The sequence below is a fragment of the Nuphar pumila genome, chromosome 6, assembly GCF_984573655.1.
Source record: "Nuphar pumila chromosome 6, dmNupPumi1.hap1.1, whole genome shotgun sequence".
NCBI classification, from domain to species: domain Eukaryota; kingdom Viridiplantae; phylum Streptophyta; class Magnoliopsida; order Nymphaeales; family Nymphaeaceae; genus Nuphar; species Nuphar pumila.
In genome coordinates, this window is record NC_143254.1 from 14,771,247 (window position 1) to 14,792,034 (window position 20,788).

The 20,788-nt window shown below is 35.7% G+C and overlaps 1 protein-coding gene and 1 pseudogene across 1 annotated transcript; both read left to right on the forward strand.

The window, feature by feature from the left end:
• The first annotated feature begins 4,628 nt into the window (after positions 1 to 4,628).
• Positions 4,629 to 10,702, forward strand: LOC149834064 (110 kDa U5 small nuclear ribonucleoprotein component CLO-like; annotated as a pseudogene).
• Positions 10,703 to 17,604: 6,902 nt separating this feature from the next.
• Positions 17,605 to 19,620, forward strand: LOC149834065 (uncharacterized). Its single transcript, XM_090009275.1, has 5 exons — positions 17,605 to 17,673; positions 18,700 to 18,861; positions 18,939 to 19,110; positions 19,194 to 19,267; positions 19,351 to 19,620. Exons 1-5 carry the CDS (start codon positions 17,605 to 17,607, stop codon positions 19,429 to 19,431), a joined length of 558 nt encoding a protein of 185 aa, XP_089865401.1. The 3' UTR covers positions 19,432 to 19,620.
• Positions 19,621 to 20,788: the final 1,168 nt, after the last annotated feature.

Genomic DNA, 20,788 nt, shown 5'->3' on the forward strand with positions numbered 1-20,788 from the left:
CTTTTTTAAAATGTTTAAGTAAATAAACAAGGATATCTTTACCTTGTTGATTGCTAAAGATTTATAAATTAAGGTGTTTTAAAAGACAATAAGTTATGATGCTTCAACTTGGTTTCACATGAGCTATGCATTTTAATTTGCATAAATCAAAATTATGAAAGAGAAAATGTTTTTTTAGGTCAAGAGAGAAAAGGCAAAAGAGTTTGACTGTGAACATATTCATCTACAAATAAGCCCTTGGGTTAGTGTATTAAAGAAAATGTCATATAATTTATGTAGAAATTTTGTGTTTCTTATTATATGATGTCATTTTCTTGCGACCTATTTGATTTTCCTTTGCTTTCTATCTATAAAAACTGCAAATTTTACATGTCTTCTTGTTAATGGCATCATTTCAGTATAGCATATAGTTTTTGGGCACACGTCTGTTTTGTTACAAGTGAGTCACAAATCAAGAACACTCTTTTTTTTTGTTTCATATAATGATTTAGACAAGTTTACTTTTTCTAATAATATTTTTTCTAATCATTAAGTATCATAACAAACAACTTTGGAAAATTATTGTGCGTAGGATGAAGAAGCTTTTTATGCAACACTATTTAACTAAAAGGAAAGGGTAATGGTGCAACAACAAGTTACCTCATAAACAAAATTCCCAGTAGGCATCTTGGAAATAAATCCCCTATAGAGATTTTGAAGAAAATAAAGCATTCTATAGAACACTTGAAAACCTTTGGGTGTATTACTTATGTTTGGAATTCTCTCACTCATAGAAACAAGCTTGGAAAAAAAACCATTAGATGTGTTTTTTTAGGGTATTCCCAAACTCAAAAGGGTTACCGGTATTATGATAATGAAAAGAAAAAAAAGTTAGTCTCCCGAAATGTCACGTTTGATGAAAAACAAACATATTTTAAGCAAAGTTCTCAAGGGAAGCATCACATGACAAGACAGATTCATTCTGACCACCTAGTTTTGCCTAATATTTCTCTTGAGATTAACCAAGAAAATAGTGTCTCTCTCAATTCCTCCACAAAATCAAGTCAAGATATGCATACTTCTAGAGATGAACACGATGCCAAACTTCCGAATATTAGGCATTCATAAAGGATTTCTCGGCCACCAGAAAAACTGAGAGACTATATGTTACTTATAGTGTGGTTAAATATCCTATAAACTCTTATGTTGCTTATAACTTGTTGTCACCCTCATATACAACCTTCTTGTCTAAGATTTTAGTTGTCAAGGAGCCAACCACATTTGATGAAGCCTCCAAATGTCTAGAATGGAGACAAGCTATGTGAGAGGAACTTCAAGCCTTAGTAAAAAACAACACTTGGGGTTTGGTCTTTCTTCCTCCAGGTAAACAAATTGTTGGGTGTAAGTGGATATATAAACTTAAATTTAAAAGTGATGGGACGTTAGAAAGGCACAAGTCCAGATTGGTGGCTAGATGATTTACACAAACCGAAGGAGTAGATTACGGGAAAACATTTGCACCTGTTGAAAAAATGAGTACCCTTCGAATTCTTGTGTCTACTTCTTGCAATTCTTGTTGGGAACTCTTCCAATTAGACATAAAAATTATTTTTTTACAATGTGATCTTCAAGAATAAGTGCACATGCAAATTCCTCCATATGGTATAGAAATTGGTTACTCAAAAAAGGGGCTTTTCCTTTCTCAACAAAAACATACGTTAGATTTGCTTAACGACGTTGGGAAGCTTGGTGGAAAGCCGGTTGAAACACCTATTGAAGTGAACCATAGGTTGGATTTAGCCAGTGATGAACTGCTAAGCAATATAAAGTGGTATCAACGGATAGTGGGCAAACTAATCTATTTAACAGTTATTAGGCCTGATATCACATATGCGGTCAATAAAGTCAACAAGTACATGCATGCTCCTCGTCAATCTCATATCAATACTGTAAATGGCATATTAAGATATCTAAAAAATTATCCAGACCAAGGATTGTAGATGAAATATAATGATCATCTTAAAATAGAAGGGTACAATGATGCTGAGTGGGAAGAAAGTGCTTCTGACAGAAAATCTACCATCGATTTTTGCATTAAAGTTTGAGGCAATTTAGTCCCATGAAAAAGCAAAAAACAAGATGTGATATCCAGATCAAGCATAAAGGTTGAATATAGAGCTATAGTTGTTGCTACTTGTGAACTCATTTGGGCAAAAGCTTTATTAAGCGAATTAGGTTTTACTAAGCTCTTATGTGATAATCAAGCAGCTATTCATATCGCTGCTAACCCATTTTTTCACAGACGGACAAAGCACATCGAGATAGATTGCCATTATGTTCGAGACAAAGTTCAGAATGGAGAAATTGTCACTCCATATATTAGAAGCCATGATCATATAGTAGATATATTTATAAATGTTGTTACCAAAAACAAGTTGGTAGATATTCTCGACAAGTTGGGATCACTCGATATTTACTCTCCTCAACTTGAGGGGGAGTGTTGAAGAGGATAGAGACTATTCAAGAATAGAGGACTCTTTCCATAACAACCTCGATATGGATCCCTTCATTATCGCCTATTTATGCTCCTCTTAGATATTTGTTCTTATCGGTTTGGTACTTTGTTGATTTCTGATAAGAACCATATTTGTCAAGAAGATCCATATATATTGGTTGTTGTACTGGTTCATGAAATAATAAGAAAAAGATTGAGCTCCTTTCTTATCATGGATGTAGGCAATATGCTGAACCACATAACTCTTTCTCTTGAGTGATATTCTTATAGCAATTTATTGTGCTTTCTGTATTTTGTTGTTCTCCTTGCTTTTCCAACTGAAGTGAAGCATATGGACAGTGATGGTTTGTCTTGAGAAGAAAGAGAGTATGTGATTGTGGACAAAGGCAAAGTGGACTGAGTTTGATGGTGCATCCTGAAAAGATGCGGGTATGTGATGGTGCACATAGGGGAAGTAGATGGAGAGGGGCATATGATGGAGCATGAAGGAATATGCATGTTTTTTGGGGGGTAAAGGTTTGAAGTTTTTTTTTGTTTGCATGCACCAGTCCTTTATCAGTGGAGACTTCCACTAAGTACAATGCTTTCTCCTTACTCACCAATTCTTTGTTGGTAAATGATTTTTGTAGTGATTATTATTTTTATAATGTAAAAACCCTCACCAAGGATTGAGTCACTTAATGGGCTTGCCCCCCCCCCCCCCCCCCCAACACACACATCGCTTTGTGTTAAAACTATAGGTGGGGACACGATGACATTGTCTTACGTGGCCCAATGTTTTTTTTTATTACTATAGAAACAATATTGATTTTCTTCTACTTTGTAATATATGGTTCAAAACCTGTGAAGACATACATATTTCAATATATTATTGTGGTCATGTATATGAAAAATTTTTGATTTATTAATTTTGTAAGATGTGTTGAATGATGATTTGAACATGCATATCTTAAATTTGTATTACATGTTAATATTTTGAAGATGTGAAATTTAGCAATTCTTAAATGCATTTATTGATGAGATAGCCTAAAATAAGCTCACTAGTTGAATGAGTTTATTTGGAATTTTGATTATCTATTACAATTCATTGTTATTTGTTTACTTTGTGCAAAATGCATATATGAACCTATTAATAAGTCCTTTTGTCTAACTAAAGAAGAGACTTTTTATTTTGAGCCTATTTCGAACTCAAGTCTATAAACAAGTTGATATGAAAACACTCATCTCAACTTAGCATAAGTTTAATTGAGTACCAAGTATATTGAGTTACATACATATATTCTTGTGCATAGTTTCCCTAAACTTAACATGTTTTGTAAATAAGCTCATTTGCAGTCTAGAAGCCACAACACAACTTTTTCTTATGTGCATTTTAATAAAGTTTAATGAAAGAACATAAATTTATTAAATTGAATTAGAGTTGATCTCATACTTCACCAAAGCTTGAACTAACCAAGCTCCTATTAAAAGCCAAGGTCAAGCTTGAATAGACCATGACGGCTAGGGAGCTAGGGTTTGAAGTTCCAAGGCTCAACTTGGTTGGTTTCCTTACAACTAGACATGCATGATTATTAATTGTCTTATTGTTGTTAAGTAATTTTAATAGATAGTGATGAAACGGCATTATAATTGATGTTGGTTAATTAATTTCACTGCAGGATTATAGTGTTTTTTGTATGAGTTATCATTTCATTAATATTTACTATTTACTTTTAAAAATCATATATTACAAAATATGCACAATAAGAGTGTGTTTGATACGTAAAATGGGAGGGAAAACTGATTCTTCATTTTAATCTAAACCAAAAAAGATCCTGACCACAATTTTATAAGCAAGATTGTTGTTTAATGGACCTAAACCCATTTTCATATCAATGTGCTCTTCTTATCTATCTTATATAAGGGAGTGCCGCTACATTCGTAATATCATGCGGGAAAGTTCGGATCAGGCAGATGTGGAACTGATGGGGTTCCGACCCGGTAAGGCCTTTACCGACCCAAATCCGAATCTGTACTGGATCCTTCATATCCAGTAAGATCGGATTTGGTTATAGTACACTTGTACCCATTCAGAGCCCGAATCATTTACTTGCTACTACTTGGTCACACTCTGGAAGCTTAGGGTTTCTCTCTCTCTCTCCCCGCCATGGACGACAGTCTCTACGACGAGTTCGGCAACTACATCGGCCCGGACATCGACTCCGACGGCGGGTCCCCTGGCGGTGACGCCGGAGACGACGACGATGAGGAGGACGAGGAGATGCGCCGGGCGTCCGACAACGACGACGCCTCGGTGACGAACGGCTGGCTCTTGGAGCGGCAGGGCGCCGGCAAGGACGCGGACGAGCTCGAAGGGCAGGTGGTGCTGGCGGAGGATAAGAAGTACTACCCCACCGCAGAGGAGGTCTACGGCGAGGGCGTCGAGACCCTCGTGATGGACGACGACGAGCAGCCCATCACCAAGCCCCCTCGCAACCTCTAGTTCGAGCTCGGCGTGAAGGACTCCTCCACCTACGTCTCCGACCAGTTCCTCCTCGGCCTCATGTCGAACCCGACCCTCGTCCGCAACGTCGGTCACATCCACCACCGAAAGGCTGTCTTCATGGACATGCTCGTCGAGCAGACCCACCACATCTCCACCTTTGACCCCGACAGCGAGAAGCATATGCGGCATACGGATACACGGATCGACGAGCAGGAGCGGCGGATTTCGATCAAGACCATGCCCATGCCGCTCGTGCTCGAGGACGGGAACGGGAAGTCGTTATCATGGACACGCCCGGCCACGTCAATTTCTCTGACGAGATGACCGCTGCGCTGAGGCTAGCGGATGGGGCGGTGGTGATCGTCGATGCGGCGGACGGTGTCATGGTAAGATATGGTTGTTAGCCACACGTTTTGTTTCTTAGTTATGCAATCAAATGTGTTTCGTAAAAAATTTCACCTTTGCTGCTATAGCAATTTGCGGAGAATGATGTAGTGGGTACTGTATTTTTGCTTTGATTTGTATTTCTGTAGTATAGTATGAAAAAGTTTATGGTTGCTATAGTTAGGAACATAATGGGGAATCTGTTGATCTAGTCAATCAACGTCTTGATGAGAATCTTCTCTCTAAACCTTCTACTTGTCGATTCCTTTATAAATTCTCAAATTTGCCACCATTTCTGGATGTATTGGAAACGATATCTTAACTCTCCAAAACCAAGCTTGCTTCTTATAATGAACTCTAATCATGGTTATCAGAAGCTTTTATGCATCCTTTCAAGCTCGCTTCCCTGAAGCTTGCTTTGCAGGCATACTTTCTCACTTACGAGAAACACACTTTCGAATACATGAGGTTTTTAAGCACCGGACACCTTCATCAAAATGCAAAATGTTCACACAGTTAAGGTATTGTGGTTTCTATTACATGGGAACTGAATTGTATAGTAAACTATAAATGATAACTCATTTTTAATTTTTCACAAAAAAACAGTGTTTTCACGAAAATCTTATGCAGTCAAAAGCACTAGAGAGAGATCACCTAGGTGCTGGCTGGTGACCCAATTTTTATTTTTAAATATATGTGCTAAAATGCTATAATTAACAGATTCAATGCTTCAAATGTAAGAAGACATAATAACATGTTATAGAAATTATAACCACCGACACCATATAATCAGTCACGATAAATCACAAGCAACAGTGCACATTGCATGCAAACCACCACTTCTTAAATCTTAATACAATCTCACAGCACCATAAATTAGATTACAAATGTCCAATGCAACAGTATGAATATTTTCAGGATACACAACAAATGAAAATTATTGACATTATCAAAATGCAGAGTGGACAATCAGATCATACTTCACATTTACTACTTACTCATGTAACATCAGAAACTCATTGGATTTTTCAAAATTGCATGAACAGAATACATATTATCAGTTATTAATACATGTATACATACTTCATGTTATCAGTTTGTTAATCACAATAGATTATCAAGGGCTGGCTTAAGCTAGAGTCGCAAAGGTGGTAGGTTGAAATTGGGAATTTCCAAGGGAAGTTTTGTCTTGAAAAGCTAAATTGGATGTGACTTATTTGTGGTTATGATGCAGGCTTCTCATCCCCTTTTTATTTGCCTAAAAATTAAATAAGCTCGCCTATTAGTGCAGTGGCCAATTCCAAGCACTAGTGATGCTGAAAATGAATTTAAATATTAGCTTTGTGTTGTTATAATGTCATTTTCCTTCACCTTTTTCCAGATTTGAAATGGTCCCAAACCCATTGGCTGCTATGGAGGTGAATAGGATTTGATGAGGTAAATTTGGACAGTTTTTAACTTCCATACTGTTCATTGCATCACATAGGAAAATTGCAATTGTCATACTGTATTTTTGTCATATGATACAAGCTCCATCATACTATATTTTGCAACGTATTAAATATCATGAGTGGATATTCGTTAAAAATTTAAAATTGAGATTTTTGGGGTTTTATTTTTTCTTTTTTGTTGACCATTTGATTTATATCTTTTGGAATAAATATGGCCTTTTAATCCTATTCTCAAACCAAAAACAGTAGAGAGAGGAGTTTTTCCTCTCGTTCTGGTCTTCTAGTTTTTTTTTAACTTTTCAAATATTGGAAATTTTAGTAATCTTTTTCTCTATTCTTAGACCCTCTAGAGGCCTGATTCATTCATGAGGCTAGATCTATGGACTTAGGAGAGGAAGAGACGAAAACCATGAGGCAAGTTGCTAGATGTACATCAAAATCCTTGAAGCGATGATTCATCACCTACTTTGTGAGCTTTTAGTATTCCTAATAGTAGGTTGGGTGTATCTCTAATCTAATTCAAATTGATCAACTTCGAAAACTATGATAACAAGCTTGATTCATGGTTGAGTTTGACCAAAGTATATATTTGAGTGAGGCCTACTAATGACAATGAGAGCAAGTGGCAAAGACTGTTCGACTTGGATACCTTGTTTACTGTTTTTTCAAAGCTTGGATACAGCTTATTGTCTGTTCCACTGACGTTATGTGCAGAATATTTGTTGAAATGCCTTGCAAGTGGAGATCAATATATTAATATAATACTATGCAAATCTTTTACAATTTCTTCACATCTGCATAAGTCATACATAGTTTGTTAGAAATGAAAAGATACAACTACCAGAAGGTCGTGAAAAGAATAATGGACAACCATCAGCACCAAAAATTAAGAAAACTCAAACATTACCTCCAGAGGAGGTATTTTACTACCCTAAAAAGCTGGTGAAAGTTTTGCAACATATGAAGCTGGTGGAAGTTCTTGGGTGTATGAAGTAATGAGTAAATGACATTAGATGTTAGAAAAACTGGAATAGGTCAATGTCATTTGGATCGGATATTATGTGATTATTTTATTGTCTATTGCCTTTTATGTTGTCATAAGTTATATACTCAATGATTATTGATAAATTTTTTTCGTGTGTTCATTTGCTTATTAATTATAATATTTCTTCGTGGTTAAAATGTCAAGTATACATACTTTCAATTTTTTATATTTCAATGTAAGCTCTATATTTAATTATTAAAATTTAAATGTAGATCTTTTTGTGTATTTACGATTTTATGCTATTATGAAGGATTTGTATCTTAGACCCTTTTAGTACACGTTAGAGTATTTTTTACAACATTGTCTCACAATGATTATACCTTTATGTTTGGCAATGATTAGCACTCTATGATCAAAATCTGATTCACTTTTTCAACTAGATATATCAACAGGGAGCTTGATTAACTAATTTAACACTTATGTGGGTTTAACCAAGAGATTCAGGATCTATGTTTGGAAAGGTGTGACATGCACAAGCATCAATACGCCTTAAAATGACCACAGTGATTCACACAACTTAAAATTAATAATCTCCTGCTTAACTCAAGCCAAAAGGGATCCTTACAAGTCACACAGTATCTAATACTGAAACCAGATAACTAAAATATTATCTGCTAATAATCTTTATGCACAGTGATTAAGTGACCCTAGTATTGTTGAATGTGGAGGGTTGGTTTCATAAAACAATGACTACCTTTTTCAGAATGAAGTTTTTGATCTGTTGGGCATGTGTTCCGATTCTCCAAGTTAATAGCTGCAACCATTCTGTAGTTCTTGTCCACTTGAAAATTTTGAGCAGGTAAACACAGAAAGGGCTATACATCATGCAATACAAGAAAGACTTCCTATCGTAGTAGTGATAATAAGGTGATTCTTCAACTTTATTACCTTATTATATATTTTATTTGTTTATTCATTTTTTACTATCTTTCTTTTATATTCTGCATGGATCCCACCAGAGTTCTATTTTTTTCCTTTAAAGGTTGATCGCTTGATAACTGAACTTAAGTTGCCACCAATGGATGCATACTTCAAGTTGAGGCATACACTTGAAGTTATCAATGATCTTATCTCAGCTTTCTCTACCACAGCAGGAGGTGTTCAGATAATTGATCCAGCTGCTAGAAATGTTTGTTTTGCTAGTGCAAGTGCAGGATGGTCCTTCACCCTGCAATCATTTGTAAAATTATATATTAAACTCCATGGAATACCATTTGATGCTAGTAAGTTTGCCACTTGTCTATGGGGAGACTTATATTATCACCCTGATGCTAGAGTATTCAGAAAGAAACCTCCTCTTAGTGGAAGTGAAAGATCATTTGTGCAGTTTGTTCTTGAATCTCTTTACAAGCTATACAGTCAAGTGATAGGTGAATATAGGAAGAACGTTGAGACAACTCTTGCCGAGCTAGGTGTGACACTTAGCAATGCAGCATATAAATTGAATGTGAGGTCTCTGTTGAGGTTGGCGTGCAGCTCAGTTTTTGGATCTGCAACTGGATTCACTGATATGCTTGTTGAGCACATTCCATCTGCTAAGGATGCTGCAATGAGAAAGGTAGAGCACATATATACTGGACCACAATCATCATTGGTTTTTGAGGCTATGAAAGATTGTGATCCATCTGGTCCCTTCATGGTCAATATAACAAAACTTTACCCTAAGTCCAACTGCAGTGTATTTGATACTTTTGGTAGAGTTTACAGTGGAAGAATTCAGTCTGGGCAGACTGTACGTGTGTCCTATGAGAAGGTTATTCACCTGATGAAGAGGATATGACAGTCAAGTTAGTCACGAAGTTGTGGGTTTACCAAGCTCGCTATCGTCTTCCCATTAGTGAAGCACCTGCAGGTTCTTGGGCCCTCATTGAGGGTGTGGATGAATCCATTATGAAGACTGCAACACTTTGTCCACTGGAAACAGATGAAGATGTCTATATCTTTCGTCCTCTTCGATTTAATACACTTCCTGTTGTGAAAACTTCAACTGAGCCCCTTAATCCTAGCGTATTGCCCAAAATGGTGGAAAGACTTCGGAAGATCAGCAAAAGCTATCCTTTGGCAATAACCAAAGTTGAAGAATCTGGGGAGCACACAATTTTAGGCACAGGGGAGGTATATTTGGATTCTATAATGAAAGATCTGAGGGAACTTTACTCTGAAGTGGAAGTCAAGGTTTGTTCTTGAGCATAATAATGATACAGATTTATGATTTTGAAACATCATTTTTACTTTAATTTTGGTTGGCAAAAAATCTTTTCCTGTCTAGGTGCAGATCCTGTGGTTTCATTCTGTGAAACAGTCGTGGAGTCCTCGATCAAATGTTTTGCGGAGACACCAAATAAGAAAAATAGAATAACTATGGTAAATTATGATCGATCAGCCATACCATTTTGATGATTTTAATTTTTCATCATTTTGTGTACAGCTTGCAGAGCCGCTTGAGAAAGGGCTAGCAGAAGATACTGAGAATGGTGTTGTCAGCCTTGATTGGTCGAGGAAGACAATTGGAGACTTCTTCAAAGACAAATATGATTGAGATTTGCTGGCAGCACAATCTATATGGTCATTTGGGCCAGATAAGCAGGTATTAATAGTTCAGATAAATTTTGAAACATATCGTAGAATGCCATTGCGGTTGAAGGGAAAGTTTTATAGGACGACTATTAGACCCGCTTTACTATATGGTACGGAATGTTGGGCTGCCAAGAGACATCATATTCAAAAAATGAGTGTAGCTGAGATGCGGATGCTTAGATGGATGTGTGGAAATACAATAAAAGATAAGATTCGGAACGAAGAGATACGTAAGAAGGTAGGTGTTGCACCCATTGAAAATAAGATGCGAGAGAATCGTTTACGGTGGTTTGGACATATTCGGCGAAGGCCTAATGATGCTCCAGTTAGAAGGTTGGAGAAATGGAAAAATATATTAGTTAAAAGAGGTCGGGGTAGGCCTAGGAAGACTTGGATGGAGATGATAGGAAAGGATATGAATGCTTTGAACCTCACCGAGGACATGGCGTTGGATAGAAATGATTGGAGGAAAAGGATTCATGTGGAAGACCCAAAATGAATTTCTTTTTTGGTTCATATCGCTGACCCCAATTGTTTTGGGATGAAGGCGTAGTTGTTGTTGTTGTTGTTGTTGTATATCATGCACCTCATTCATGCAGATAGCAAGTCATTTTAGTTGTTACAATGTGGTGATCTTTAGTTTTATGCGCACAAAAATTTCCATGAAGGGCTTAGCTTTCTTGGTATGCTGCAACGTGCTTATCAATATACTTTGGCAACTAATACAAAGATAAAGGATACTTCTGGAAATAATGCTTTTATGTGACATGATTTCCAAATATGATGTGATCAAAAGTTGTTCCTCTCTCTCTCTATCTAAAAATTGAATTTTGTTTGTATTCATTTTGATAGAAGCAGGTATAGACAAAATCATCATTTGGTTCTTCTACCGCATTTATCTTTCCTGATGGTTGTCATAACCACAACAATACTGATTGTTTTGTGGACCCTTGGATTTGAAGTCTTTGCATTTCATTTTAGTGGTTAAAAGCTTTGCAGGTCATCAGAAAAAAAAGAAAGGAAAAGTATCGTTACCATGCATTCTCTTGTCATGCAGGGACCAAACATACTTTTGGATGATACGCTACCTGGTGAAGTTGATAAGAGTTTGCTGAATGCTGTCAAGGATTCCATTGTTCAAGGGTAGGTATCATATCTGTCATGAAGTTGGCACGAAATCCAAGGTGCAAGAAAATAAAAATAAAACTAAATCCTATTGGATAATTGGACAAATGAAATCCAAATGCCATAACAAAATGAATTTGGATACAAGCAACAAACAACTCATAAACAAGAGTAGGAACCAAGAAGTAAAAAATAAATATTTTTATTAATAAAAATATACAAAGATTACATGTAGGCCTCACTACAAACACACTCATGCACACACCTAAACTACTAGTTGGGAGAGGTGCAGCGGCTAGTTGGTCAGCTTATGTTGACCACATAAATAAATAAATAAATACAACAAGTCATTTTAAATAATGACCAATAATAATAAAAAAATTCCTATTATACCCCTACAAGTATACTTTGGGTATACTCAATCTAAAGACCAAATACCTAGTAGGTATACCAAGGATATACCTAAAATACAAAAATATTACAAATACAATGGAAGTAATGATAAGTATACCCAAGTATACCTTGGCAAATACCACACAAAGATACATTTATCTTAACACCCTCCTTCAAACTTACAGTGAGTAACCAGAATTTTGCAAATACAAAAATAAAGGAAAGATCCCAAGACTTCAAATGTCTATTCACCAATTGCATTCATTAGCTGCCATCATGGAAGGACATATCAAAATCTTTCATAAAATCTTCCAGATTTTCAACAATCATTTGGTCAAACTATCTTCTCTTTGAGAACTTGTAAATAGAGCAAAACAAATGTCCCAACTATACAAAAGAATATATATCACAAAATCCCTTTTAAAAACAAAAAAAGATTTTAAAGTAACAAAATTGTTATAATAATAGATAAATTTGATTTAGACAACAAATAAACTAATGTAATGCTATATATTACGGAGAGAGGATGATCAAGCATACCAACAAAACCCAAAAGATACAGTATATAAAAATAAATTAGACAATATATAGAGAATAAACATGTTTTATTGAGGAAAAAACATTACCATGGTCGAGCATACCAACAAAATAGGTATGGACAATGTGTAGAAATAGACTAGACACATATTAGACATAATTTTAAAACAATTTTTGAAAAAGGGATAACTATTCAAGCAAGACACAATAGCCATTAAGATAGACACGAGGAACATAGTACCTCAAAAACAATTTTAAGAAATCTAATTTATATAATCATAACCACAAAATCAACATATTTTTCAAGAAAACATAAATACTGGTCATAACTCATAAGAGAATTTGACCATTAAAGTTCAAAAGACAAGCACATATTAGACATAAAGTTTCAAGAAGAGATAAACAATCATGCATAAATAATATCCCAAAGGTTTAGATAAACATTTCAAATGAAGGTACAAATCATCAATTATGTTAAGCAAACACGACAATGTGCATATAAAATGTAAAAGCTCAAAAGAGCTCACAACAAAAGAGGAATTAATTAAATTCATACAAAAATCAATACAATAATGCATGTGAGGTAACCAACATGAAACAAATCTAAATACCCTCAATATATACACATATATATATACATATATATATATATACATATATATATATATACATATATATATATATACATATATATATATATACATATATATATATACATATATATATACATATATATATATATATATATATATATATATATATATCCAACATGCAATTAAAGCATATTTAATGCACATAATGTAACAAAATAAGAAGAGGCCCACACACCTCACAGAAGAGGCGAGAACACAACCCTCAAAGGGTGCAAACACAAGATCCACTAAGGGCCAAGGGAGAGAGCATACAATACTTTAAAAATACTTAATTTATTACTCAACAAATGCACATAAAATGCATTAAAATTTTTCAAGGAATAACCATTTTTCATACAAGGGCAAATAGACAACGGAAAAGATTAGAAAATACATGGAGGGATTTTAAAAAATCCCACATACAATAAATAATAACATGAGAAATGATATTCAATAATGTTTTGCTCACCTTAAGCAATCACCTCATTGACCTCCAACTCAATACCCTCAAAATTTGAGTGTATCAACACATAAGACCAAGGTTTTAAAACCCGTGACTCAGAACTCGACTCGTTCTTTATTGACTCGTGACTCGGCGGGTCAACTCGGTGACTCGGACCGGGTTTTGTTAACTTTTGATTTTAAAACAAAGACAATATATAAATTTTCATTTAAACATATAAAGGTTTGTAGAATGACTTAATTACTAGTTTAATTGATTAATAAGTAAAATAACATCAAGTAAAACTGCTCTTAATTCAAATCTCACATTTACTAAAGAAACTACACAAGCAGGAGCAAGTCTTTCAAGACAATATATAAAGAATGACTTAATTACTAGCTTCAAGAACTTTAATAGCCATGCTCGATCATGGTTTACATCCTGAATATATGGACATAGCTGTTGTGTTGCAGGGCCTTAGAAAATCCTTGCAAATTTTTGGGAACATTGAACTTTATCTTGATATTTGTAAGTGTGTTTCTGATGTAGAGTTGATTGGACCATGCTTTATATATCTGCACATAAATGCATATAAGCTTTGGATAATGAGAATGCTGTGATGTATATATATTATAATGATAAATGTGGGCATTTTATGCTGTTGGTTTTGAATAGGCTGGCTGCCAACTATTGTGTAGGTCTCAGAGATGGTTGCATGAGGGATCAATTATGTTAGCTGGATTAGTGGATTCACTCTATGCTCATTGAGGGGTACTGGGTTTGATTCCTTACCTGGAGCTACCAAAAGGAATGAATGATGGACATGTGAAATTTGATTGACTTTTACTAATTTTGTGATTTTATATTAAGTTGGTAAGCCTATTGTTATTATGCTATTTGTTCTTTGAAAAATGAACACTTACATATGAAAAAAATGCCCATAGCCTTTGAAAAATGAAAAAAGAAAAAAGTGTCCAAAACTCGCCCGAGTCAGGCCGAGTCAAGGCCGAGTTTTCGCAGAACGAGTTTAGCTTGCCGAGTTGACTCGTTGGAGGGCCGAGCCGAGCCGAGTCACCGAGTTGACTCGGCGAGTTTTAAAACCATGCATAAGACAAGAAATAAAAAACAAATGTCAGCAATAACCATACCAATGACCTTACACTAGCAATACCAACTATCTAAACTGACAATAAACACCAACTACAACCACAAGAAGTGCTTATACCTCACCTCACAAATGGTTGTAAAAACTGTAAATAATACCATTAACTACAACGGGTGCACATAACTCACCACATACATGGTTGCAAATTGATAAAATAAGATCCCTTGCCCAAAAAAAATCTCTCAAATAAGAGGAAAGAGTGAAAAAACAAGAGGTACAAATATTATAATGAAAACAAACTAATGTCAACAAGAGGATAAGCAATATGTTTTGAAACATAATATCTAAATCAAGGAAATAACAATAAATTTAGCGATATCATGAGATTTAATTCATAGGAAACCAACATGATCACAAAGAAATGATAGTTTAGCCATTACAAATAAAGATCTATATAAGCTTTCAACATAACAAGGGCCAAATAAACACTCGCAGAACTAGAGATCAAACATCTGTCAGTTAGAGCCAAACCAAGGGCCAACACTAGCACTCATAAACCGGAATTCTAAACCATGGTTGCCAGTTGAGGAAGCGGGAAGCGGGAGCGGGAAGCGAGGCACTTTCAAAATTTTAGGAAGCGGGGAAGCGTGGGACCACTTAGGACCGATTCGGGAAGTGTCTCGGAAGCGACCTAGGAAGCGTCTCGGAAGCGAGCGGAAGCGAAAAAAAAATAAAAAAAAATAAAAAATACAAAAAATTGAAAAAAACAGGGGAAGCGAGGGGGAAGCGTGGTGGGAAACGCGCTTCCCATTAAAGGGAAGCGCGTCCTCCATTAAAGGGAAACGCGTCCCCCATTAAAGGGAAACACGCTTCCCAAAAAAGGGGGACGCTTCCCCCCACGCTTCGGAAGCGCGCTTCCCCTTTTAGCTAGGCGCTTCCGGTAACCCTGTTCTAAACCGACAAGAATAGAGGTGCACACAACTCACCCCAACAAACATCTTTGGCTTCATAACACTGAGGTGCACACAACTCACCTCGAAAAGGCTGAACAAAATAATGGATGCATCAAATAAAAATGGACTCAGCCAAAATCAAGAGGCAATAGGAAAACCTTAGAAATCTCTTTCCAAAGGAGGTAGCAAACATGAACCAATTTGAAAATGATAATTTCAAATCAAATCAAATAACAAGAGTTGGAATCCTCAAATCCATTCAATAAATTGAGTTTTAACCATGTCACATAAATAAAACACATGACAAGTTACAAACATAATGCTTAAATCCTCATGTGAGGCAACACACGATATACAGACATGTAATATGATGTCCACCCAAAAAGGATGTAATGAAGTGAACACCCACAAGGAAGATCAGAGGGCACCAACACCACAAATCTAACGAGGGAAACAGTCCACCGAATCAGCCACTATAGGCATTATAGCCACACTGCCACATACCAAGAGAGTGCTCACAAGATAAAAACTAATATTTTATTGATGGCTGAAATGCATAAAGAATGCATCATAAATCTCATAGAAGAATTCAACACAAATTCCACAAAGATGAGTGCATAATTCTCATAATAAACAAGTCATGCATGGAGAAAACATGCTTTAAAACTCATGATATTGTAAAATCCACATGCACGAATAAACAAAATTAATGTGCATGCACAAACACAAAATCTCATGAGATCTTTTATTGACAAATAAGGCCAATAAGGTACAATCATGTATACAAACTGAAATTTCTAAGAAATGCCAAAACAACAACCACATATAACCTCAATACTTCTCAAATACTCAAATAAAGCATCTAGATTTCACGCAAGAGCGTATCAAGTAAAAGAGAGTTCAAACATGAGTTAATCAAGATCTCATAAGATCACACACATGAATATCACACAATACCATTGCACAAAATTAAATAGATTTGCATATCATATTAAAATATTTAACAAGATTGAAAAACATCACAAATATGAGTTCAACAAAGTCCAAAAAGCACAATAAATTTTGAAAACAAAAAACCATATACAAAAACAATTCCAAAGAGCTCAATCATGTGCTTATAATCAACCAAAAATCAAAGAATATTTCAAAAAGGTTTCAAATGAACAACAAATAATTTGTAATAAATTTCTTAAAAATCTATAAACAAATGCTGAATGCATGAGATAGACAACAAAAACAAAAATAAACAAAGTTTTGAAAATACATACCAGATTAAGATTCCATTGTCTCCAAGCCATACTTTGATCAAAGGATCCAGAATCCATCACTAACAGCCAAATACCGAGATGATCATATCTTGGCTTTGATACCATGTCACGAAGTGACACAGAATCCAAGATGCAAGAAAATAAAAATAAAACTAAATCCTATTGAACAAATGAGATCTAAATGCCATAACAAAACACATTTGGATACAAGCAACAAACAACTCATAAACAAGAGTAGGAACCAAGAAGTAAAAAGTAAATATTTTTATTAATAAAAAAATACCAAGATTACATGTAGGCCTCACTACAAACACACTCGTGCACACACCTAAACTACCCATCACTTTTTAACATTACAAATGCACACACTACCCATATATATAAGAAGAAAGGGTGGGAAAGAGAGAGAGAGACTAGCCCAACAGCTAGTTGGGAGAGGTCCAACGGCTAGTTGGTCAGCTTAAGTTGACCAAATAAATAAATAAATAAGTAAATAAAAATAAAAAGTTATTTTAAATAATGACCAATAAAAATAAAAAAATCTTCAATGTGTCTTTGAACTGCTCGAATATTGGCTCATTTCGCCTATCTTCAATGTGTCTGATCTATATGCTTACTGTGGCAACATCAAGTCGTCTGAGCCGACTTCTTCCCAACCAAAGGAGAATGATGCAGAGCAAGCCAAGGCTGAGCCTATACAGCGTGAACCGGACATGGCCATGGAACCCGACACCAATGGGATGGACGATCGGACCCAAATGATGGATCCGATCGCGAGTCAGGTACCTCGAAGCAGGGACGTACCTCTGCGCACCTATGCCAAGCGAGCAAAGAGGACAACGCATGACCACCACTCCAGCCAGGATTGATGGTATCGGGTCCATTCAATACTGGGTTCAGGACCCGGGATCCGGACCCGATACACAGCCTACTTAACCCGACTTTAGGGTTACGTAGAGGGGGAAGACTGATTTATTTTCTGGGAGTTTTTCCTCTGTCACGTTCAGCTACAACAGCTTTCATTTTGGCCTTTCCAGCCGCCAGTTCCATTTCCTAGTTTTGTTTTTTTTATTATTCATTGTAGTTCCATATATTGTTTTTTAATAAACAACATTGACGTCGGGACGTCGATCTCTCGCTGCATCATGATGGCAATCTGACCAAATATTAACCCTATATATATATATATATATATATATATATAGAGAGAGAGAGAGAGAGAGAGAGAGAGAGAGAGAGAGAGAGAGAGAGAGAGAGAGAGAGAGAGAGAGAGAGAGACAAACACACGTGCAAACACTCAGAAAAATACACAGCTATATTACATATTACAAGGTGCTCTACATATGAAGCTGTAGATTGTCAATTGTTGACCAAGTCTAAAACATGTCAAATCTTTGTAACTAGCTAACAAAAATGGCATACAGTTAACAGCCGATGCTTTATATTCCTAGCATTGACTACACATTGACAGGATCATTGGTCGAGATTGTCAAGTCAAGTCCAACACCCAGATGACCCATACCCAAAAGTACCCAGGTACTAGTGCAAATACGATAGAGGTGCAGGGAGCTGGTAGAGGTACCCATGTTACAAAGCTTTTCATAGGATTAATTATTGTATCCTAAGTTGTTGCAATTCTACCGTCTGTTGGTGATGGTTTCTCATGGTTTAGTAATTGATACAGTAGCAATATCTCCTTTTTTTCATCTGTTTTGGTGTCACGTCCTCTTTTACTGGTAGCCTTCTGGGATCAATTATTTTAATTTATTGTGTTGGCTTGTACATTATTGGTTTGTTCTTTGCTGCAGTATTTTATGGATGAATGCCTGCAAAGGTTGATTGAAAGAATTCAATCAGATGGGGAATTGTCGAACTTGATAACTACTGAGTGCATTGCCAAGCTTGTCCGTATCCGCCTGGAAATGCAGACACCTTGTATATCTCGATGGCCTCAAGCACTAAGTATCCAGGTATCGTGTTTGTGTCTTTACATGTTTATGGTGATGCATATTTATGCTACGTTACATATCATTGCATATCTTTTTAGGCACAACCAATGAATATTCCGACTAGCTTTAAGCAGCGCGCTATGCTAGTTGATGAAATTTGGCATGCTGCTGGTGATGAGGCTTCAGATATTGACTGGTATGCCAAACGTGCTGCATTAGGAGGAATTTACTCAACAACTGAGCTATATATGGTGACTGATCACTCCCCAGGTTATCTTTACCCGCTGTCCAACTTTTTGTAAACTGAGATAACTTTGTGAGAGCATTTGATGTAAATCATCTCTTTGAACCAGATTTTCGTGACACCTGGATGTTCTTGGATTCTCGAGTCAAAGATGCATTTGATTTTCGGAAGTCAGTCCAGGAGGTAATGCTTTGTGCATGCTGTTCTGCTTGTTGAATTTTCAAAGTTAAGTCAGATACTTGATGTGCATTTCTTGATTGTCACAGGCAGCATATTTGGCAGAAGCTGTAGGAGCAGGAATTGGGAACTCATTTCAAGGATTCGTGAAGAAAGTACTTCATCAATGATACAGAAAATTATGGCACTAATTTTGGAAAAATGTTTTTTTTTTTCATTTCAAGTATGCTAAAGTCACAAACAGATTATTAGATTGTTCTCTGTTTTGAACAGTAAGGACAATTATGTCATGAGATTATTGTGATCTAGATGTGAGACTTTATTACTTTCTGTGGAATATAATGTCCTGTTTGAATGTGAATTATCGTGAGCTGTACCTGACGAGATTGTTTCATGTTGCAAATATATGTGTTTAAGCAATATGTTTTTTTTTGTCTATGAAATCTTTCTGATCTTCGTAGATCCAGATCCATTTGTTGGATACTTGCTGTGGTACTTATATTTTTCTTTATTTACCTACTTGGCTTGGATTGATTTATGTGGTAAGAGCAAACTTTATATGATCTGATTATCACTAGGGCAAGCTCATTTTAAAAGTTAAAGCATTCTTGTTTATCAATTCCAAAAGTAGTTCCTTGACCTTCATAATCATGAGAGGCTGAATTTAAGTTAAGTGCATATGTTGCAAACCTGTTCTTCTATACAATAGGCGTATTGATCAATGTGTATATGTATTTTCTACGTGGGAAATAGACCACGCTTTCAATTGTTGAGCTGCTAAACATCTTGAGCACTTTATGGGTATGCGTTCTTCCTAAAACTTCTTACCATTCTTTTTGCTGCTGCTATTTAAGAGATTTCAACCCGGTCTTGATGAAAGATTGTGCAAGATAAATAACTTAACTAGAAAAATATAAAAACCAAGGTAATGGAAAGTCCGAATTAAGTCCAGTTACTTAGCTAGACATGATAGAACGTCTAGTAGGAAAAATCGAAGTGAGGAAATTCAATTTCAACAATTCTGTTTTTCTTTTTCCACAAAGGCGTGGGTTGTTTTCTATCTATATACTAAAAAATTAAAAATCAGTTGGTTAATATTTTCTATGCACATATACTGTTTCATGATTTTTGCTATATTATTAGTGGTTACACACACAAGAAAAACAAAGTTTTTCATTGGTGTAATTTGTAAACTAGTCCTAATACGGTTTGTGCATCCTCGATCCTAGTCCTGAATCTCCCTCCAATCTAATTGCGTAAGGAGGTTCCCCCTCCTACCTTCTCCATAGTATCTTTTCTTAATGACTGTTCTAAAAGCACATGGTAAAAACAATGTCCTTTTTCTTCAAAAATTACGGTAAGGAACATTTCGGAAGAAGATATAAAAACTTTAGCAGAATTCATACAAATTGCATTAATTGAGATACTGACAATAAATTGAATTTGTGATGGTATTACATTGATAACCTCATGCCATGTTCAACTTGAAGCTAAAAGAAACTTTTGTTTTTCTATTTGATCATGTCT